Source organism: Culex quinquefasciatus, chromosome 1 (assembly GCF_015732765.1).
Source record: "Culex quinquefasciatus strain JHB chromosome 1, VPISU_Cqui_1.0_pri_paternal, whole genome shotgun sequence".
Taxonomy (NCBI): Eukaryota; Metazoa; Arthropoda; class Insecta; order Diptera; family Culicidae; genus Culex; species Culex quinquefasciatus.
This window is the reverse complement of record NC_051861.1, coordinates 73302029-73326191: the sequence shown is the minus strand read 5'-3', so window position 1 is coordinate 73326191 and position 24163 is coordinate 73302029. Positions and strand designations below refer to the sequence as shown.

Here is a 24163-nt window from a genome sequence, read left to right as displayed (position 1 = left end):
TTTTCTGTCGTTTTTCAAATGCTTATATCTTTCCCCCCATTCAAACAATCTTTATGTTTTACACACCAAACGAAAGGGGAAGTCTTAAAGTACAAGTTGACTACCTCACAAAGTTGATAAAACTTTGTTAAAGTACTTAAAAGTTAAGATAAAAATAAAAAATAAATGCAAGAAAAATCCCGGCTGCTGATTGGCTGAAAGCACGTAGCAAATGTTGCTTCCTCTCCTGCTTTCGCAAAACTCTCACGCGAGTGTTTGGCACCACTGTTGCCACATTTCATGCGAACTATATAAGCTAGCACTTAGCCTCAGAAAATTTCAGTGCCTATCGCGGTTTCGTCAAGGACGGATCGACGGTGGTAATTTTATTGCTCACACACACACGCACACATTGAACGACACAGTATGTGCACCAAATTGGGAGGAATTCTGTTCTAATGAAGATTGTTAGGAAGGTCACCGAAAAACCAGAATAATTTGGGGCAATGGGGTTGGGACCACATTGGTAGAACATTGGCCACACCCGGAGTGGCCATGGCCCTGGGGAAGGTTCTTCCGGGGGGACATTTACCGAACCATACGACTTGGGGCAATTTTGATACCAATATTACCCCAAGTCGTATAGTTCGGTAAATGTCCCCCCGGAAGAACCTTCCCCAGGGCTATGGCCACTCCAGGTGTGGCCAATCCGGTCAAAATGACCATTTCCATTACCAGTTTCAAAAACCATGATTTTTGATACCTATATTGCCCTAAGTAGTATGGTTCGATTAATGTCCCCCCGGAAGAACCTTCCCCAGGGCCATGGCCACTCCGGGTGTGGCCAATGTTCTACCAATGTGGTCCCAACCCCATTGCCCCAAATTATTCTGGTTTTCGGTGACCTTCCTAACAATCTTCATTAGAACAGAATTCCTCCCAATTTGGTGCACATACTGTGTCGTTCACCATCGATCCGTCGACGAAACCTCGTTAGGCACTGAAATTTTCTGAGGCTAAGTGCTAGCTTATATAGTTCGCATGAAATGTGGCAACATGGTGCAAATTTTGCTTCCTCTCCTGCTTTCGCGAAACTCTCACGCGAGAGTTTGGCACCACTGTTGCCACATTTCATGCGAACTATATAAGCTAGCACTTAGCCTCAGAAAATTTCAGCGCCTAACGAGGTTTCGTCAAAGACGGATCCACGGTGGTAATTTTATTGCTCACACACACACACACACACACATTGAAAGACACAGTATGAGTGTATAAGAGTATCGGGGCCGGCATTTACAAAGCGGATTCAGTGGCAGTTTTATTCTCAACTTAATGTTAACATGTTAAGGTTAATGTTAACATTCCATAGGTCGCCTCCCTAAGGTGTCGTGATAAGGTCCAGTTTGTGACGATACACTACCTTCCCTTTACTAAGCAATCGATTTCAGAAAGGAAAAGATCACCAGTTGTGTTGGTCCGAGCCGGGATTTGAACCCCGATCTACCGCCTACGAGGCGGAAGCGTTACCACTGGGCTACGTGGCTCGGTCCCAAATAAATAGGCAATGATTTAAAAATAAAATGTAATAGAATAATTTTTTAGGAGTTTTGTACAAAGTTCTTTGTCATATTGGTCATGTAGAACATAACCACCTGCACCTTTTTTTCTTACGAATGTAAACAAACTTTGGATCTCTCCAGGAGTACATATTTATTACCAAATAATGACTTCACACACTGAAACCAATGAAACTCAAGCTTAGTAATGTTTTATACATGGTTTGACAACTTTTTTTGTGAAAATATCAGTTAAATTCAGGTGTTCCACAACTGTAGGAGGCACAATAACATCCCACAATTATGAAACAGGCCTTTTGGAGGCAGTGTTTTGCTGCTCTGCACAAAATAGTCTTGGAATGAAGTTTTTTGTTCAAAAAGTACTACTTTTACTAGTAAATGAAGGTTCTAAAAATAGTAAATGAAGGTTCTAAAAATAGTAAGGTCGTCAGAAAAGCTACTTTTGGCATGCTATTGACAAATTATCATCAAAGTGTTCCGAATTTGTAGGTGTTCCGAATATGTGGGATGACTGTAGATAAAAATAAGACACTAGTGATTGGTACTAGCAATAGTGGCCGACAGCTCAACTTCGTTTTATTTGAGTTGGCGGAGAAAGACCCACTTAAAAAACTATTATGGAATCAACTTAATAGAAATTAAATTGAAAGAATGTAAAAAATATTCGCTATACAGCATTGCCTTGGCGTTCTTGATAGTGAGATTTCTTCTCGAAACTAGGTGTCCGAAGGCTCGATTGTTGAGTCAATTGCAAACCTCATTTTACACCTTAGCTTCCATCCACCCCGGGATTCGAACTGACTGCCTTTGACAACTCCTACACCTGGACTGAGCTAACGACCTAACCTCTAGGTTAGACCGGGGCCAACATTTACTTCACCGTAAGACAGAAGGCATGATCAGACAAATCTGGTCACGAAAAATGCCACCGGGACCGACTGGGTGAGAGGCAACCACGCTTACCCCTACACCACGGGTCCCGGCCAGAATGTACGGTAGCAAAATAAAAATTTTAATATCAAAACTAATCTAACAATTGTTTTTAATACAAAAAAAAACATGATCTTACCTTAACATTCAGAGAACACCACCACCATCGTTCCAGTGTTCCGTTTCCCACGTGGCACTGATTCGCACACGCCAAAGTGAATGCGGCACGGAGACAGTGAAATTCCAATTTAATTCCATTCACACTTACGTCGTTCTGAGGAATCTACCAACCGGGTGAGACCCACCTTCTGGCACCAACGGCCACATTGCACTCACCACTGCTGATGGAGGGGTGGGATCAGAATGTGAAAAGGTGCTTTGCTACAAAAAACCCAACTTTCATCAAGCCCTTCAGAAAGTTGCGCAACCCTTCCGGCGACTTTGAGGGGGTTGGGAGGAGGAAGGGGTGTTAGAAGGACTTTGTCGACGACAGCTAAAGTCGTCTGCCAGGCCCGACAAACCATATAGCAGAGCAGCATACCTCTACATAATACATTGTAAGTGCTGCACAGATGAGCTGTTGGGCACACAATTTCCATACAAATGGTGGGTGGTATTGCTAAACGTGCGGTACGAGCGAGCATCACGAAGCGTGTCCGGAATATATGGGTTAAAATTAATTTAAAGTGGAGCGAAACAGTTGTGGGATGGCCCCGGACCCTTGTCAACTTGGGAAATGCTAGACACTCTAGGACTCTCTCTAACACTGTCGAAACTAATAGTACTCCACTAGCAATAAACTACTTTAAGTTGTTTGAAAAGTGTGCTCCTATTTTTCAAATGAAGTTAATATTTCAAGTGTTTCTTTTTCACTACCAAAAGGACCCGTTTGTCATTTCGCCATTATTTATTACCTGCAAAAAAATTAACCGTACAATCCCATAGTCTCTTTCACAAATTACTCCTAATTTGCAATTTATCTCTCTGCTCCTGCTCCTGAATCCCATTCGCAGTGTAGCAGCAAAAGGCAGGAAAAGGTGTCGACAAGCCGACCTATGGCAGCATAATTATTATTCATGCAAACATCGTACCACCGACAACGACGACGACGACCTGGGGCCAAAGTCAGTATCACGAGCCGGGACCACTTAGTTTGGAGAGAGTATCGTTATCATATCACTTTCCACCCCGAACCCCGAAAGTGTACGAGAGTTTTGGCTCGTGCTGCCTGCCGTCATCTGAATAGGCTCCGTTTTATGAATGCTAATAACTTCCACCCCCGTCCGGAACTATCTGCAGCCGGATCTGGTCTTAAATGTTTAACATTTTCACATGAGCTGCAGTTTGTCACCACTTCCGCTCAGCTGGGTTGCCAGCTGATGAAACTGGATTGAGAGACAATTCGTTTTTTAATAGGTTCAATTAAAACTAGAACTGCATTCTGTCAACTAAACCACTTTTGAGTAGTGTTTGAGTACATATCCCCTATTTAAACATTTTCACAAGAAAATCCCATTTTGTTGGATTTAGATATTTTTAAAATCATCGGGACTGGCAACACCAGCCAGCAACAGTCAACTGTTCGGAGCTCCTTAAACTTTTCGATTTTTTCGCCGTAATTACCAGTGTTTACCCTCGAGTTTGCTGCTCCAGCATGCCAAGGGCCGGCCGTGGCCGTGGCAGTTCGAGTGCGGCCTCGAAAACCCCGCGAAATTCATCTACCGGCAGAGTGCAGAAAGGTAAACACACCAACGCCGCATCGACCGCCCCGATCTCCGACCTGGAAGAACACCTGTCGGGCATCAAGGTTAAGCCTCGAGAGTTTACACGCTTACTAGGGGAACTCAAATTTGAGTGGATCCAATCAAAACGGCGCAAACCGTAGCCATACAAATTTGACATCGAGTACCCGAACTTAATTTTAACATGGTGAAGCCGATCTCAAATTTGACATGCGCTGGGTACCGGAAAAATCCTCCAGGAAAGCAGAAAAATGGTTCCGGGAGACGGATATCGGTTCGGAATGATAGTGAAAAGGAAAGTGTCGTTTTGGGCTAGTTTTTTGTTGATTTTATTTGAATTTTAATTGTGTTGAGTTATAATTTTATCATTATCATTTTCAGCATTTGAGCCGAGGATCTTGTTTAGCGAAATTCGACGGAATAAACTACGGGTGGACGAGGGCTAGCGAGTGCTGTCGGTTCGGACGATTAGCCAACGGGTTGATGACGATGCTCTTGAGGATCGCCGGGGACGATCTGCCAGTGGTGAAAGACGGACAGGCAGAAGACTTGGCCTTGGATGTGCGTTCGCAGGTCGGTTTCAAGTCGAACGAATCGATGGCGGGGAACCGGAGACGGGTGCGTCAAGGGTGACGTGGCCACGTCGCCGGCCAAGGGCGGTGTACACGGAGGAAACGCAATCGGCGGGGGCTTGCACTTCGACGAAGAGATACGGTTCCATGAGGAGGGGTGTGGCTATGGGGAAGGCAGAGTAGGCGACTCGGCGGGCGTTTGGGTTAATTTGGCGACCTCCGCGGTTGAACGTTTCCTGGGCGACGAATTGGTCGATAATTTTGAACTTAACGTTCCGAATGGGTTCCTCGCAGAGTGGACCATCACGCGAACCCTACTGAAAGACTTCCACGAAGGAGTTTTTGACGGAGCCGAGCAGGGTATTGTCCGCTTCGAAGAACAGCGTGCCATCAAGAGGATGTTTGGACTGGTGATGTTCGATTTTGATCGATCGTGACGCGAGCAGTTCCCAGTCATAGTTGACCTGAAAGAACTCGCCTCGTCCTCAGCCAGGCCCTTCTCCAGCGGTTTTGCAATCATCGTTCATTTGGTTGGCCGTCTTGGCGAAACAATTGGGCGAACTCGTCTCGACGACACTCTCGCGAAAGGCCACCACCGGATCGGATTACATCTTGCGCAGCCCAGGTAGAGTTCGAAATTGCCGAGAATCACGTGCTCGCCGGATTCATGCACCCGAGTCGAGAGTAATTGGTAAGATTTGTTGACCAAGTGCAGGCATTTTTGGGAGTTCCGGCGGGTTGATCGGTTCGACGACTATCTTGATGATATCCTGGGTGTTGAACTTGAGCGGCCGGAAGATAAACACGTCCTCGTTCATGTTGACATCGGTTTTGGTCGTGGTTTTGACGATGCACTAGTCGATGGGAACTCGATTCCCGACGAGGACGTGGTTCAACTCGACCATTATCGCGCCTCGTAGATCCACAACCGCCCGACCCGCAGCGTACGGGAATCTTCCTCGCCCACGAGCGAGTAGTTCACACCAAGCATTCGGACCTCCTGCCCGGCGTGCAACGTCCCGCTCATATTCCGCGCCAACACCTGGAAGAACGTACAATCCTCCGTCGGGTATATCTTCGAGCTGTGCACCATCAACTGCGCGTTCTGGTCACAGTTCAGCCCTCCGTCTAAATGTGGTCAATCTAGCTCTAGCGGTTGAAAGTTCTACACGCAAACAGGATAGGCCCAGAGCAAAATTAACGGCGGCCACTTCCAACAGAAAAAAGCGTGAAACGGCAAGGATAGCCCTCGCGGCTAGGCAGATCGCTCCGAAGATGGCTGCGTTGAGGATAATACCCTTGGAGACGATTGCCGCTGGAACGCCGTGATCGTAGAATATCAGGTGGAGCATCGGCACAAGGAAGATAATCGATAAGATCGTGTCCGTGCTGACACTGTCCGTGAGGATGCGCAGTAGCGGAGAGAATGTAGACAAATACTAGCACGGCTGCAGCCGTTTTAAAGTCCGCCATAACGGTGTCAAGTCGGAGGCTTCGCCGGCATAGATGAGATATCCGATGATGATTCAGAAGATGGCCTGTCCAAGTATGCTTTGCGGTTTGAGGGCGTCCGTGTACAGATAGTGGAACATGATCAGAAAACTAGTGATGATGGAAAGTTGCTGGCTCAGTTGGGTGGCACCTAGGAATTCATCCGGATATGTGTACATCTGAAGGTTGACGTTAGTTTCAGTTCCTGCAGGAAGTTCGGTCCCGTGTAGTTGTCCTCGATGACGGCATTTTGGTACAGGTTGATGTCATGCGCGTAGTTCGAAGGATTATACTGAAATAGAACCATGAAAACAATTAGACCAAATTTATTTTTAGTAAACCAGGGTGGCCACCAGATTTCGATTTTCAATTTCCCGGTTTTTTCCCGGTTTTCTCCCGAGACCAGAAGGAATTTTCCGGAATGTTCTTAAACCAAATTACAATGTTTTTTTAGGCTAACGTTGGTATCAACATACTTTTGGAACGCATACATTTGGTTCAAAGTTTGAGTTCCTCAAGAAAGCTTTCAAATATCTTGAGTACAAAGTAAGTAAGTTGAAAACGAAGCCGTTTTTATCTGTTTCCAATCCAAACCTCTAATTTTTCTAATGATTGGGATTTTTCATCATCATGCTCTATAGATTTTACAAACTAAAAATGAAAAAAAAACTTTTTTATTTTTTAGAATAACATTAATTATTATTAGAAAGCAGGAAATGGCATTTACAATTTATTAATTTTGTAGAAAAGATTTGCAAAAATACATTGTTATCAACATTTATATAAATGCTCGTAAAGTTTCTTTGAAAAAAAGGTTTTGTGTATTCAAGAAGAACGATTATTCCAAGAATTATCAATTTCTGTGAATTCATTATTATTTTTTGGTGAGTACTTTCTTTTTAACCAAAAAGTCTTTTTGAATCATTAGTCCAAACAAAAATGTATACACTTTGGCAGCAGTGCAGGAAAGTTACAAATATAAAATATAAAAAAACGGTATCTTGACACTTTTTTTTTATCGATTAAGTATCTTCGGTAAGTTGATTGATGGAATAAATTTTCGAAAATAATTTTAATTTAGAAAAACTGTCTTAAATACCCAAAACACAAAATGGTAAAAAATCATAAAAAATGATCGAGCTGCGATTTTTTCAACAACACATAAGGCTGGTACAAATTTTATTTAAAGTTTTTGTCCCTTCCTTCAAAGTTGCCCCGAAAAATCAGGGGGCAAAACAATTTTTTTTTTTTTTCATAGAACATCTAAATTTCAATCGAAAATTGAGTGCAATCAGCTGAAATCTATTTAAAATACATTCCCCTGGGCTCCCCTCCCACTAACATTTACACACAAGATCCTCTGTAATTATTAAGTCAAATGTAATTACAAAAGCCGACTCGGTCCTAACCAGGTCCCAGTACCGAAAAGGACCTAATAAAAATAATTTTATGAAATAAAAATACATTCCCCTGCGTTTGGAATCATTTTTAAGCATGTTTGGGTTGATTTAATAATCTTTTGATTTATTTTTTTAATTTTCGGTTTTTAATATCGCAAAAAGTTTTTTCCGTACATTTTTTGAAGACTAATAATTGCAAAACAACTGAACTAGTGTAAAATGCATTTTTAAACTCTTTTTGCATTCAAATGTTGAGACTATTGCTTGTTCTTTATTTTTTTTGTTATATTTTATTTTTTTGTTTTTTTAACTCAACGTCCATGTACATTTCTTCAAATCAGTTTTCTTAGTAAAGCTTCAAAATAAAATGTTTTTCTGTATTTCTTAAACTATCTGCTGAAAATGCCAAGCATTTTGGAGATATTCTTTCTGTTAATTAAATATTAATTGACTTTTTTTTATTTTTTCTTCCATATATATATATTAATAATAATAATTTTGTATAAATTTATGATGACCGACGAATTCTTTTTGGAACAGAGATTTTTTAAACTGCCCAAAATATACATTTGAAAAATTTTCAAAAATAGTTTTGATTTCAGATTTAAACATGCTATTTAATAGTATTTTTTAGAAGTTGTAGCTATTTTCATTAAAAAATCATTCTATTTTAGCTTTAAAAAATCGAATGGTTGAGAAAATTCTTTACTGCTTTCTTTGAAGGACAAATCTTGATCATTAAATTAAAAAAAAATTCTGATTTAAATTTTATGCACAACTAATATTTTAGCAAACAAAGGTCAAATTAACAATATCCAAATTATGAAACATATGATTATTTTTACAAATATTTTGAATGTTTTAAATTAAATGGCACAATTTACAAATTTGAAACAAATATTCGTAGAAAAAACAAAAAGAAAAAACTCTAAAACAGTGCACTTTATTTTAAATTCTTAAAATTTCTTAACGAATGCAAATTATAGGTTTATCATTCTAATATTTTTGGCACAATTTACAAATTTGAAACAAATATTCGTAGAAAAAACAAAAAGAAAAAACTCTAAAACGGTGCACTTTATTTTAAATTCTTAAAATTTCTTAACGAATGCAAATTATAGGTTTATCATTCAAATATTGTTTTAAACATTTTCTGATTGGTCAAAAATAATTCGCCCGTAATTCACTGCACCTTAAATATGGTTGTTAGCTTTTGCTTCAAATCAATTTATTTTTTTTTTCTCTTAAATATTTCATTTGAGGGGTTTTTCTGGCCCCCCTGAGACCGCTCGTGGTACCCACAGGGGTACATGTGGTCGAGAACCGCTGCTGTAGAGGAAAAAAAATGCTAGTTTTCGCGATTTCTTCATTTAAAATAACAGGAATAATATTCTATTTGAGAAAAGAACATATTGAATACATTAAAGAGGGGCTTTTGTCAAAATTTAAATAAACATAAAATATTTTCCCGGTTTGTCAGTCGAATTCCCGAGTTTTTCCCGGTTTTCTCCCGGTGGATAAAAATCCCGGGTTTTTCCCGGTTTTCCCGGTTTTTTCCCGAGGTGGCCACCCTGTAGTAAACTCTTCCATCCCCGGCAGATTCTGCCTCCCAACTTTGACAGACAATCCGTCAACCGGTCCTCCTCAAATAATGAACCACTAAAATTACAAATAGCGCCTTGTACATTTACTTTGCATGAGACAGCGCTAGAAGAAATCGGTCCACTGGTGGATCGATTTCTGTTGCTCAACCGGCAAAGTATTCTGTCCACCGTTGGACAATTTCCTCCTGCAAAACATTACTAAAACATCTGTCCACCGGTGAACCAATTCCTCCTGCATAAACTGCAAAGGATTCCGTTCTCCGGTGGACCAGTTCCTCCTGCGAAACATTCCTGAGAAAACTGTCCACCGGTGAACCAATTCCTCCTGCACAAACTGCAAAGGATTCCGTCCACCGGTGGACCAGTTCCTCCTGCGAAACTTTTCTGAGAAAACTGTCCACCTGTGGACCAGTTCCTCCTGCAAAACATTCTTGAGGAAACTGTCCACCGGTGAACCAATTCCTCCTGCACAAACTGCAAAGAATTCCGTCCACCGGTGAACCAGTTCCTCATGTGAAACATTCCTATGTACCACCGGTGGACCGATTCCTCCTGCACAAACTGCAAAGGATTCCGTCCACCGGTGGACCAGTTCCACCTGCGAAACATTCCTGAGGAATCTGTCCACCGGTGGACCGATTCCTTCTGCACAAACTGCAAAGGATTCCGTTCACCGGTGGACCAGTTCCTCCTGTGAAACTTTCCTGAGGAAACTGTCCACCGGTGGACCGATTCCTCCTGCATAAACTGCAAAGTATTCCGTCCACCGGTGGACCAGTTCCTCCTGAAAAAGTACCAACGGTATGGCAATCTCTGCGGGGGAAATCGATAACTTACCTGCACAATCCGGAACTCCGTGCGTGTCTAAGTCCCTAAAGTGGCACATTCAAAAGAAAACAAAATTATAAGTATCTGAGCAAAATCAAGTTCAGTTCAGTGATCTCAAATTTGCGATTGAAAATCAAAACAAACCCATCTCAAATTTGAGATCGCTGAAACGAACTTCATTTTGCTTGAACGAACTTAAAATTTGAGTTCCCCCAGTAAGCGTGTAAGGTGCTCTCGAAATCGACAACGGTGACAGGTACGTACACATAGTACCTCCTGTACTTCGATCGTGGGTCCGAAAAATACTGGACGGCTTCTTCGTGACGTGGCGATTCTACACGAAGAATGGGAGTGCCCCACTGGGCCAAAAAAGTTTGGGTATCAGTGCTATAGAGAAATGCACAAAACAGTTGTTAATTTCAAGTTTTTAAAAAAAAACCATGAAAAATATCTACACATAAAAAGAGGTAATACGGGTGAAAGGCTGTGCGTAAAATTAATTTTGAAATATTGTATGAATTTTAACGTAATATTACACGCTGTAGCCCTAAAATATGGAAACCCCCAAAAGTGTTAAGCTCTTTCAACAGGTTAGTATTTTTGCTGTATAGCATTTGTATCATACAAATTGTTTGTTGATTTTTGAAGTTATAATAAAAAAAATGCATAACTTTTCAAAACAATTCAAACTACTCCTCCTTTTTGAAAATATTGCCAAAAACACCAACTTGAGAAAAATTGAAGAGATTTTTTGCTAAAATCAAACAAAAAACCAGTGCACATCTTTAACATTCCAGCCCCACTTCACCGTGAAATAATTGCTCATTCAACATCCTCTTTAAAAGCTACTCACGGCCTAAAACGATTACTCGGCTCCTTTCCAGCCACCCTCATTAAGAATTTATGTACAATCCGGTAAAGGGGCAACCCCTTTTTCACACCTTGACCAGACATCAGCGAAGAGTCTCGGTTTTTTTCATACTCTTCTGCCCACGTGTCTACCACCACCACGTGGGACGGCCTTAAAATTTGAGAAATGGTCCTCGTAACTTTAAAGTGCCCCCACGGTCCACTTTGCCATACATCCCAGTGGCCACTCACAGCTTGTAACCAACTTCCGACTTTATTGTATTTGCTTAACTTACCCGTTGTTTTCTTCCCTTTACCCTCGCTCAGTTCATCCGCTGATACAAGTGCCGAATCAGCTCGTCGGGCCCCGCTGGGAACCGATGTCACGCTCATCTGTAACGTCGAAGCGTCCCCGAAAGCAATCAACTACTGGCAGCGGGAAAACGGTGAGTATGGTGAGCTTCATTAGTATAAAAGTATATGTCTACTTTAGAAACAAAGCATTGATTATGTCTTCACAGTAAAAAAAATCGTGGTAAAATTACATCTAGATGTACCCCTTCTTTTAAGTCAGAAAAAAGATTAAATTTTACCTCTAATAATGTGTAAATTTACATCTGGCAGACGCTAGGAAAAAAATCTTTATGGGTGAACAGTAACCAAGGAAGTTGTGAGGAGCGGCCGTGGTTGACTGGTTACGGTGTTCGCTTTATAAGCGAATGGTTCTGGGTTCGATACCCATCTGCTCCCAACGAGAAAGTTAAGAACATAGAAATCTGAAATGATGAATATGAACGAAAAATCAAAGTCGCTCGAGGCGGGGTTCGATCCCCCGTCCTTTGGATTGGTAAGCAAAAATGCTAACCACTACGCCATGACTGGACTGGACTGGAATTAGGATTACTGTTACAGAGAGCGAGTTGTGGCGCTATAACCACGGCAAATAGTGTCCAGGGCATTCGTGGAAATACAATGTCCCGTCCCAGAGGGTCCCGGAGTACCAAACCTTCTTAGCATGGTGCTCCCAACGAATACAACCAAATCTCGGAGCGTATGGTGGTGTGTCCCCACGCTTCTTCCTCCCCTGTCGATTCAGAATTGTGTTGTTGTTCGAACACTCAGTGCTCAAACTCAACCTAATTACGGATCATCTCTGCGATACGGCTTTACGCAGTAGGCCTGGCCGCTTTAACGCTTGTGATGTTTCAATGCATTTCTAATGCAATGGCGCACTACAAACGTTAATAAATGACAAGAAGAGTGCTAGGCGTCATCTAACCTAAGGCACTCTCCAGGATCCCTTCGAAAGATTGGCTGCGCTAGGGTCTAATTAGATTAGATTAGATTAGATTAGAACAGTAACCAAGGAAGATGTTTTCTTATTATTCCAAAATTGTCAAACTTACAATCCTGCAAGAATCTGATTGTAAAAATAGTCAAACTTTTTTGTAAATGACTATGAAGACAGTAATTTAGGGGATGGGGAAAATATATCGATAGTTCCCGTAGTTTTGAAGATACTAAAATGTTTAACAGAAATCTGGGTGCGAAAGCTATGGTTGATGTGTATCGTTAATCCCGGGGCGTGGACATAGTAAGTGTAGAGAATGAGACGAGAAAAGGCAATATTATGCAAAATTATATTAGCGATTCTATTATTCTTCGGAAAATAATGCTACGAATTATATATTGACCATTTGAAATGTTGAAGTCGAAATTTGATTGTTGTTGCTTGCTGAGATGCAACGGCGACACACACGAAACGAGAATAACCTCATGTACCACGAAAAAGGACAGCAACGCGTGAGTGACCGTACTAGTGTGTGTGTACGTCGATCAGGTTGAGCTTGTCTGTCTGCGCAACGCAAAGCGATGTGAATGAAAAGAGAGAGCGACAACGACCGAAGTCATCGATTGCTGTGATGCTTGCACGGCGGCGCAGGCGATGAGCGTCGGGTCGGTTACGCTCTAACAAAGGAAAAAATGAGAGAGTCGTATGTGTGTGTGTGCGCGCTCTTGGAATGATCGTGGAATGCTCGGGGGTCTTCAGTCTGGTTTGGAAATTTGCAGTGGTTGGTCGTTTGACGACATTTTGCAGTTTCCATCTTCAAGATGGCTGCACCGATAAAAAAAGGCTTTGTTTCGAGCTTTGTTTACTACAGTAAGCTAGATATAACTATCGTTGATTTGATATTTTTTTGGGAATGCAGATATTTTTTCCTAGCGTCTACTAGATGTTAATTTACACATTATTTGAGGTAAATTTAAACCTTTTTGTGATGTAAAAGATGTACATGTTTTTAGATGTAATTTTACCACGATTTTTTACTGTGTAATGAGCCATTGAAGGTTTTTAGCGAATCATTTGCAAATGGTCACTTTGTGAATTAAAATTTGCATTAGCTGATATTTTCCGTTTCGCGTTTTTGCGGAAATTGAGGAGAGATGGATTGTTGTTTCCAGATCATCATCAATTAAATTTTTAAATAGGGAACCAAATTTCACATAATGAAAATAATATAATAAAAATAAATAATACATTCAAAATTTCACTGAAATATCGTCCATTTCCACATCAAACCACCAATTTTGATTGGGCATCGATGAGCATCAATCCCCTCATTCAAACAATTGGTTCGTGGAACCAACTACCTTGACAACAAATGCCATGCTGTGCAGCCTTTGCCTTGCTGCCCAGGACACGTGTACACAATCACTCACACAATAGAGATGATGATTTCACTGTTTTATGCTAAAATCAGACAATACAGCAGTCAGAACCGGGTGCGGGCAGTGAGCGGGAAAATTGTTTGCATTGTTTCATGGTTCATACATTTCCCATTACTCTCTTTAGTTCCAATTATAATTATTTATTCAGTGTTGTGAATGGAAATACGTTTAATTGTTTGTTAATCATAATTCGTCCCATGAATGCGCGCACTGACTACTGCTGAACAGTTTTTTATGATCGAAACTGAGTAAAAAGCTATCGTTTGCCCAAAGGCTCAGCAAATAATACGGTTGAGTTATGTGAAAAAAATATTTATTCAATCAATTAGGGTTGCAAACAGTAAATTTAATTGAATTTAATAAATACCAAGTATTTGCAAATATAAGCATGTTCAATGTGTTTCTGAAATGAAGATTTCAGCATGCTGTACACATCAAATAAAAATATTACTGTTGAACGTCGTCGGTTGAACTGTAGGGTAAAGTAGTCATCACTGAGACACGGGGAACAATGATAAAATGACACTCACAAATCGTAGTTTCAACCAATCAGGCTCATATTCGGGGGAAAGGTGTGGCTACTGGATACACGACGCTCCCTTGAAAAGTTGTTCATAAATGTATGATTGTGGGGTGTAAAAGGAAATTATGGACAAAAAATATTTTTTCGCGCGCAGGCTGCCATTAACACTAAAACTAAAATTTCTTAAGATTTCTTTCGGCGTTCCATAGGGCGTCATCCATAAAATATTTCACGCTAAAATCAGCCAAAACCAACACCCCCCGCTCTCCCTATGTCACACTTTATCACGCTGGCTCCAACCCCCCTTCAAAAGTACGTCACATTCTGACGAATCCCTCCCCCATATTGATATTACATGATTTATAAATAGGATTATTTATAAATTCGGAGTTTAATCGAGAAAGTTATTAATTTTTACAGGTTGTGTTTAGATTTTTATTTTGTTGAATGCTGTAGTGGTAGAAATCACCATCAATGGTTTTTTTTTTTTGAAAATCTAATGATTAAAGCATATGTGTTTGATTTATGAGTAAATTTTATTTAAAAAAATCTTTTTTTAGATATATTCTTTGACTGCATTTTCAGTATTCAGGAAAAAGTCTAGCGTGACGTCACGGTCTGACGGACCTCCCCCTCATCTCCTCCTTTTCACACTTTGTCAAGTTTACGACAACCTCCCCTCCCCCCCTAGAGCGTGACGTACTTTATGGATGACACCTAGGGGATGAGTTGGGATACAATGTCCTTTCATTAGGTTTGACCAAAATTTAGAATATACCCAGAATTCCACTCCTTTCAGCCCATGAGTAACAACGAGACACATTGATTTTTATTCATTAAACTTTTAAAAATCAATGGAAATCTTTTAAAACAATTGATAGTGATTTATGGCATATTTATTGAGTTTTAACACAATTTACCCAAAAAATAATGTTATTTGGTATAAATATACATGAATTTTAATATTTTAATGCTTCTTAGTATAACTTTTGTTAACTTCAGTTTCAAGTTGGCAAAATTGCTTTAAAATGTTCAAGGCAAGTCACCTGCAATGAAACATTACAAAACATGATGTTTAACAAGAAAAGTATTGATTTTCGTACACAGAAAAAAAATGTGAATTTACTCGACACGGAAAAAATGAATCGAATGTAAACTCAGTTAATGTAAACTTGAGATTCGACGTAAACGGTTGAATCACACGTAAAATCGTGTTTTTACGTATAACTTGTTGCAAATTTACATCAAATTGCAATTAAATTTATATGTTTAATGACGTGCAAAAATGTTACATCATAAATGATGTAACATTCGGATATATTTTTTTGTGTGTAGAGTGTCTCATTGTTCCCCAGCTGTCTCATTGTTCCTGCCAAGTGCGTCTACAATGAGACAGTGGCAACAGAGACAACTCTGGATGTATTTCATTTTTTGGTTTATGTTAGAACACATTAAAGGAAAGAAAATGCAACAAAAAGCTGATTAAAATATGCTGATGAAAAAAAAATACAAAAATCACTGAAAGTTAAAAACCAAAAGTGTCTCATTGATGACTACCCTACCCTACACATCATTAACCCGAGCTTTTTTGATTTAGATGTTTGATACTCACCAAATTTTGTTTTACTGAAATTCAGTAATTTTTTACTGAAATTTCAGTAAACGATTCAGTAATTTAGATTCTACTGAATTCTCAGTTAACAAATGTCATCGAAAATGTTTCCGTCCCATACATACATTATACATTTATTCCATCAATCGTCCAAACCTAAAAAACAGGTGGTTAGCATCAAGGCATTTGTTATTAACATTTGTCTTACCTTGGTTTCTAAAGATCACAATACAAAATTTTGAAAAACACAACATGTTTGAAAAAGGATTTTCGCTAGGCAGCATCTAAACAATAAGTCATAAGTGACATTTCAGTTTGACAGATATACAGTCACTGATTTTTCAGCAATGTTTTTGTTCATTATCGAATTTCAGCAAAAGTGATGATTACTGAATCGCATTCAGTTAATTATTTTACTGAAATGGAAATCCAAAATTTGCTGTGTACACATATGTTTTGATACACACATCGATAAAGTATGCATAGTTTTAAACAGAAAAATGCACTCTTATTTATTAATAATTTTTAATACAGTACAAACTCGATTATCCGAAGTTTCTAACAAACCCTCGGATAATCAAAAGTTCGGATAATCGAGGCTTCAGATAATTGAGTCAGAGTCGTAATGCAAAACTTTAACTGTAAAATTTAGTTTTTCGATGAAATGTGGTGTTTTGCCTTCCTCACCTTACTGAGGAAAGGCTATAAAATCACTCGAAAAACGAAATTTTTAATTTGACTTCCTAGACCCGCCTTCATGTATACATATCGACTAAGAATCAAATTCTGGGCAAATGTCTGTGTGTGTGGTGGGATGTTGATCAAAAAAAATTGCACTGGATTATCTCGGCACTGACTGAACCGATTTGGACCGTTTTGGTCTCATTCGATCCGCCTTGGGGTCCCATAAGTCGCTATTGAAAATCATAAAGTTTAGTTAAGTACTTCAAAAGTTATGCTAAAAAAACAAGTTTAACAAAAGTCCGGAAGATTGTAAAAAGGGTGGTTTTTGTAAGAAGCCTCTTCATGTTATACATTTTTAGAAAGATTTTCGAAAGACCTTTCATATGAGTTCAAAAGATTAAAGATTTGACAACCCTATCAAAAGTTATACGCACTTAAGTGTTATTTATGAACTTTTTGGAGGCCGGATCTCAGATATTTTGATGAGAACGTTGTCCGGATCTATCATGCAACCTGTCGTTGGATAGGTAATCAAAAGACCTTTCCAACGAGTTCAAAAGATTGACGATCTGACAACCCTATCAAAAGTTGTAAGCACATAAGTGCCCTGAATTATGAAGATCTGACTACCTGATCTGGTTGAATAACATTCCAACGCCCAAGGCTCCAAAAAAGTTGGAACGGTAACTGTAACTCAATGGTTCTCGGGCATCACTCAACCAATCAAGATGATTCTTCTTTCCAGTGATTAGTTAGGATGTCTAGATGATTCTAGAACTTTGCAGAACTAAATTAGATCAAATCTGTAATTTTTGCGATCAAAAATATCGTTCCAAATTTTTTTTTTACGTGTAAAAAAAAATTCGCCAAAAATTCCGCGAAGGCAGTTGTTTTGAAAAAAGGTGGAACGATGTTTTTGGTCGCAGAAATTACAGATTTCTTCAAATCAAGTTCTGAAAAATTTTAGGATCATCTAGACATTCTTACAAATCACTGGAAACAAGAATCGTCCCGATTGGTTGAGTTATGCCCGAGAACCAGCGAGTTGAAGTTGCCGTTCCACCTTTTTTGGGAGGCTTGGGCGTCCGTGTAAGTTGAACATGCGTTGGGCGTTCCAGTGTGAATCATGTAGGCTTAGTGATTTTTCACGCTCAAAAATAGCAAAATTCACGGGGACCTCAATTTCAAAACACCAAATTTCACGCAAATTTCGCGGAACGTGAAAAATGTTATAATAACTCTGAAAATCTTTTGTTTAAATCACAGAAACTACTTTTTATGCTTCATTATATATTATTCATCAATAAACAAAAAAAAACTCCACTAAACTTGAAAAAAAAACCTAATTTCAAAAAAAGTTTTCATCTGGTTTATGGATGGGCTCTATTTATATTGGATTTGAATTTTCTGCGACATTTAGCCTATTCAAAATAGTTTTTAAGGTTTTCATCTCACTTTTCCAAAACTAAATTTAAAATCAATAAGAAAAATACTATAATTTGTAACGGAATCGAAATTTGTATTCGAAATGATAACAGAAATCAAAAAAGGTGGTTTTTTAACTTTCACGAGAATAATCAAATATCGTTAAAATTAAACAGGACTTTGAAAAAAGTCAGTAAATTTTTTCAAACGTGATTTCACAGTTAAAAAATGCTCTTCATTTTATTGACGTAGACTTACGTCTTTGTCGAAGGTACTGGGGTGTCATTCCAAAAAACCCGGGCCGAAGGCCCTGGAATATTGCGTCATCCGTCAATCGCCTATATCTTCCTTCCCTCAAATCGAATCGGCACGATTTTGGTTCCATTCGATTCGAAAATTATTCAGCAATTTGCTATGAAACTTTCATTGTTGGCAAAATAGTTTTACTATTGAAACAATTGAATGTTTTAAAATGCTTTCAAAGCAGAGATTTTGCAAGCAAAATGAGCGTTTCCCACTCACGGACGGGAATGTCAAGTACCTATTTTGAGGGGAAAATCATCCGAGTAACGCGACCGAGTGTCGGTCGCGAAAAAGGAGGGGGGAAGTAGCAGACCGAAATCATTTATAAGAACGCGCGCTCAGCCCATTCTATCATTCACGTCTCAGACGTCGGACTGGCAGCAGCAGCAGGAAAGCTCAGCCCAGAGCAACAGCAGCAGGAGAGAGAGAGGGACCAGAACTGCAAAAGAAGTGCGCATCGCCTTCTCGTCGTCACCGTCAGCCAGTTGCCTCTCGATGGCCGGACCGTTTGGATCGTCCCACCCGGGACGAGGCAGCAACAAGATGGGGCGCGCGCTTGCTGCCTTCTCGTCGAAAAGTTGCCTCTCGTGGGTCAAGCCGTGGTTGTGAAACTTCCAAATTCTAGTTGTTAAACTTCCCAACTCTTTGGAGTTGCCTCACTCCCCGTCCCTCGTCCCACCCGGGGCGAGGCAGCGCAATGAATAATTACAGTTTAAATTTCTGGAACAAATTTTGGTTTTCGGGGGCGACGGTCTGCACAGCTTTCTGAGGCTGCTCCCGCCCCCAACTCCTAAAAATCTGGGCCGAAGGGCCTGGAATACTGCGTCATCCGTCAAACGCTTATATCTTCCTTCCTCTAATTGAATTGACACGATTTACTTCGGGGGTGACGGATTTCACAGCTTGCTGAGGCTGCCCTCCCCTCATTCTGCTACCAAACATTCATTCGGTTCGCGAAAAATCGTTTTTCGTTCTTCTCTTTCCTTCCTCCATTTGATGTTGTCTAGTCAAAGATTTATCAACACATTCAAAGTATGTTTACATGATAGCTGCGGTTTTGTTCGCATTAGATTTGCCATCTCTTTCTAGTAAAAGTCAATTCGAATCGTATATAAATTCTGTTTCAACAACCGGTACGTACACGGCCCGATTGAATTTACCGATCGCATTCACGATCTTATTCCGTTAATGTATTTCAAGTGTCTAGCTAATTCATCAAAATTAAGAAATGGTTCACATATCAAAACTTTACGTAGTCTACGCCATTCCGGTTATGTCTGTGACATAACCACTTTGACTTTTTGCAATAAAACAAAGCGTGATTCTTTAAAATTCTTTTGAAATTATTCGTTTCAAAAAAAATAGTAGTCAAATTTCTACTCCAGCGAATGAAAAATTGCTAAAATTAGTTAGTTTCTTAAACACTGAAATATCTAAACAATTCTTCAAATGGTTCATATCAAGCTTTTCAATTGAAAACTAAAAAAAATTACTTAACTAGTCTTTATGGTTGAAATATCTCTTATGATGCTGTTTGAAAAAAAATATTGGAGAAATTGATAAATTTCAAGAATTTCACAACGTCCGCAAAATCGTCAAAATTCACTATCCCTATGTAAGTAGTTGAACAAGGGTATTCACTGGCTTAATTCTACAGCAGTTCCTAAGATTAGTTTTATTCCTATTTGAGTTTGATAAAATATATTGAGAAAATCGTTACAGTTTCACACAAACATAAAATTTCACGGGATTTCGCGGAAAAAGCCAAATTTCGCGGATTTCACGCTGTCCGCGAAATCGTGAAATTTCACTAACCCTAATCATGTTGATATAACACTGGAAGGTCGGCCTTTTTGGATCAATTTTGGATAGCATTACCCTCTAAATGTGCGGGAGGCTCCAACCACCTAAGGGTGGATTAAGTAACGTTTTTATATTTATGACTGTTAAAATCTATATTAGTTTTTGCCTTCCTCATCTTACTGAGTAAAGACTATAAAATCACTCGAAAAAGGAAACTCTTAATTTGACCTCCTAGACCCACCTTCATGCATACTTATCAACTCAGAATCACATTCTGAGCAAATGTCTGTGTGTGTGGTGGGATGTTGATCAAAAAAATTTGCACTGGATTATCTCGGCACTGGCTGAACCGATTTGGACCGTATTGGTCTCATTCGATTCGTCTTGGCGTCCCATAAGTCGCTATTAAAAATGATAAAGTTAAGTTAAGTACTTCAAAAGTTATGCTAAAAAAACAAGTTTAACAAAAGTCCGGAAGATTGTAAAAAGGGTGGTTTTTGTAAGAAAACCTGTCATGCTATACATTTTTAGAAAGGTATTTAAAAGACCTTTTCAACGCGTCAAAGACATTGAAGATCTGACAAATCTATCAAAAGTTGTAAGCACATTAGTGTTATTTATACGCTTTTTGGAGGCCGGATCTCAGATATGTTGATAAAAACGTTGTCCGAATCTCTCATGCGACCTATCGCAGGATGGGTATTCAAAAGACCTTTCTTACGCGTCCAAAACATTGAAGATCTGACAACCCTATCAAAAGTTATAAGCACTTAAGTGTTATTTACGCACTTTTTGCATTTTGGATAGCACCCTTTAAATGTGGGGAAGGCCCCCTAAAGGTGGATTAAGTAACGTTTTAGATATTCAGTCTGTGCGAAATCGGTCGAATACAGTTAACAATAGATAAATAAATTTTGAAAGCCTGTATAGAGCTCAAAGAATTCAAAATTTCAATTGTATTTAAACCTAAGATATGGCAAAGATATAGCCCACACGCCTATGATTTCAAAATTAATCACATTGGTAACGAAAGTGCTTAATAATAGAAAAAATCAAATTATTCGCTCTACAGCATTGCCTTGGCGTTCTCGATTGCGAGATTCCTACTCGAAACTAAGTGTCCGAAGGCTTGATTGTTGAGGCAATTGCAAACCTCTTTTAACACCTTAGCTTCCATCCACCCCGGGATTCGAACTGACGACTTTTGGATTGTTATTCCAACTGCCTACCAGCGACTCCACCGAGACAGGACCCAGGGAGACGACTCCTACACCTGGACTGAGCTAACGCCCTAACCTATTTTTTTAGATTAGTCCGGGGCCAACATTTACTTCCCGTCCGACGGAAGGCGTGATCAGACAAATCTCTTCTCGAAAAATGCCACCAGGACCTTCTGGGATCAAACCCAGGCCGACTGGGTGAGAGGCAACCACGCTTACCCCTACACCACGGGTCCCGGCGCCTAATAATAGAAATTTATGAAGAAAAAAAAATTACAGGTTTCAAATTTCGCAGTCTTATCTTAGATACAAATTTAATATTATTATCAGTCAATTGTGTATTTCCTTTAAAAATATAATGATCTAAATCATGTATATGGTGATACTTGAACAATTGTTATTAAGCTGTATTGTTCATAAATCATCAGAGTATGATAGTTAAAGTTATTTTTGCGTTACAATAAATTGCTTAAGCTGAAAAAAATTCAACTTATTTAGACTGTTAAAGGGGAACAAAAACTAAACTTTCCATGAAGGCATCACTCAACGACAGTGACAACAAAAAAAAGACATCCCATATTGAAAGCATACCATTTTACGAAGCCAGAAAAAAAGAGCTGCCCATCGAAATCGATTTCTGATTCTGACCAACCACTTTAACCCTCTTTTCTTTCCATGTATGTATGTGTTTGTGTGTGCGCGCGTGCGTGTGTGTGTGTGTGTACGTGTGACGACAGGCGAAATGATAATCTCCAACGAGCGATACTCGATGAATGAAAACGAAAGCTCAATGTACGCGGTGCAGATGACGCTTGTGATCCGGAAGCTGCACAAGGCCGATATGGGTGGCTACAAGTGCATATCAAAAAACAGCATCGGCGACGCCGAGGGGACGATCCGGTTGTACGGTGAGTTTGGACGGAAGCTATCATTTTGTAAAAGGGGTTCTTTGTAAATTCAAAACTTAGATAAACTATTTTTTTTGTGTTCTTGTTAAAATATATTCTTGAATCACCATCATCCCTTATAAAGCTGCATTTCCAAAAGATCTAAATATTATCTCTAATAATACAAGTGTGACTGAACCAAAAATAAACATTCCATACGGTTATTCTGTACTAACCAAAAAGATGACGACAACCAATGATTCCAACACTCTAGCGGCGACACCAAGGGAACAATAAAAAAGAAATTTGTTCATGCATAATTCCACCGCACAACGGATGGTCCCGGAAAAGGTTTGCGACGTCCAAAAACGTCGTCTGCAGTATGAAGGAGATTATGGACCGAAAGCAAGATTTCCCCTAACATTAAAAGTAATATGTAACGATGATATACAGGTTAGTTCAAGTGGCGGGAGAATCCAAAGCTTGCGAAGAATGGTGGAACAAATTGACCCGGGGATTTTGAGATTATTTATTTGAATGAATAGGAGCAATTCTCCACGAATTCGGATGATTCCATGAAATATTTTTTTAATGTTTATTTCTATTTTTTATTCCAAACATTAAATGTGGCTTCACTCTGACAAAAAATGCCACTTTGCTTGATTGGTCCGTACATACAATATACTCCATACTTCATATACAAATGATATGTGAATATTCCAATTTCTTTACTTCGTGAAGGAACTTGACGGTCGATTTGGTGTCTTTGACAAAGTTGTATAACTAAGACTAGGACTATTCAGGTTTTCGAGAAATTCGATTTTCCAGGAAAAAAAACAGATTAAAAAACATGCCAAACATTCTACCCTCTTTAAAAATGAGTCGTTAACAAACAGTATTTCAAAGTATTAACTAGAAAAAGAAAGTAGTTTCTTTACGTATGACACATTTTTTAACAACAATAAAGTACTCTTTGAGGGACACTTAGACATGCCTCCTACGAAGTTGTCGTTTGGTTGAGCGTTTTAGTAGAATGCATTACTGTGAATACAAAGAGACGAGTTGTACGTATACGACAGCTGGTATTAGACGAAAGACGTATCTGTCAAGATATAAAAAATATATAGCGGAATTAAAAGGAACAACTCGTCTCTTTGTATTCACAGTCCTATGAAGTCTCAGTCAATTACATTAATACAACACCTAAAATCTAATGTAATCAGCGGATTTCGTGGAGAATTGCGCAATGGCGATTGTTCACGCTCCATACAAAAAAGATTTTATTAGTATGGAAATTGTCCATGATGGGGGGCGGGGGTGAGATTTCCTAAAAAGTGTGCACGTGGTTTGTCGATGATCCCATAACTGAATTTACAATTTTTGCACGCCTTTTTAGAAATTTTTATTCTATTTATACTATGCCTTCCAGGAAATTTCCTTTCACTTTAAACTTCCTGAGCCATAACAAGAATTCTAGCCTTCTTCCCAGCTCAACCTGCACGATTAAAAGCAATGTTCCCAGTGTAAAAGCACATAAAAATATTAAAAATCATCCAGCTAGCATTTTCCTCGTATTATGGTTCACCATTGTACTAACCGCGACTAGGTTGAACCACTTTTGAAAGTATGCATATGTGGCACCTTCCCCTCTACTACTGAATCCTTTTTTTTCGCGTTCCCTGATGGTGCATTCTGATGTTATTTTTTGTGTTGGAACACTGCAGCGAACAAAAAAAAACACCGATTCTTGTCATGACAATATAGGTAACAGTTATGCTTCCATTGTGCTCCTACTCCAAACAGAGAGCAGCGGCAGCGGTGAACAAAACAAACAATCCGCGCTGAATGCAAAGGCATTAACATTCCAGAAATTAATTCTACTATCCCATTCACAATAACGGGTGAGCCGTTGGTTGGGTTATAATGGAGCCCAGTTTGCGAGCTCGCCCCGTTTGGAAATGCAGCCCAAGTGTCATGGTGATGATGGTGACGATCGCCACGTGG

General features: G+C 39.4%; 1 protein-coding gene and 1 pseudogene across 1 annotated transcript in view; one reads left to right on the top strand and one right to left on the bottom strand.

The window, feature by feature from the left end:
- The window catches only part of LOC6042587 (hemicentin-2), an 89667-nt gene that overhangs the window by 60350 nt on the left and 5154 nt on the right, over positions 1-24163 (top strand). The window contains 3 exon segments of the mRNA XM_038254858.1: positions 11300-11335; positions 11338-11418; positions 22010-22180. Of these exon segments, the coding sequence (XP_038110786.1) occupies positions 11300-11335; positions 11338-11418; positions 22010-22180 (288 nt within the window).
- On the bottom strand, positions 4531-10501 carry LOC6047364 (annotated as a pseudogene).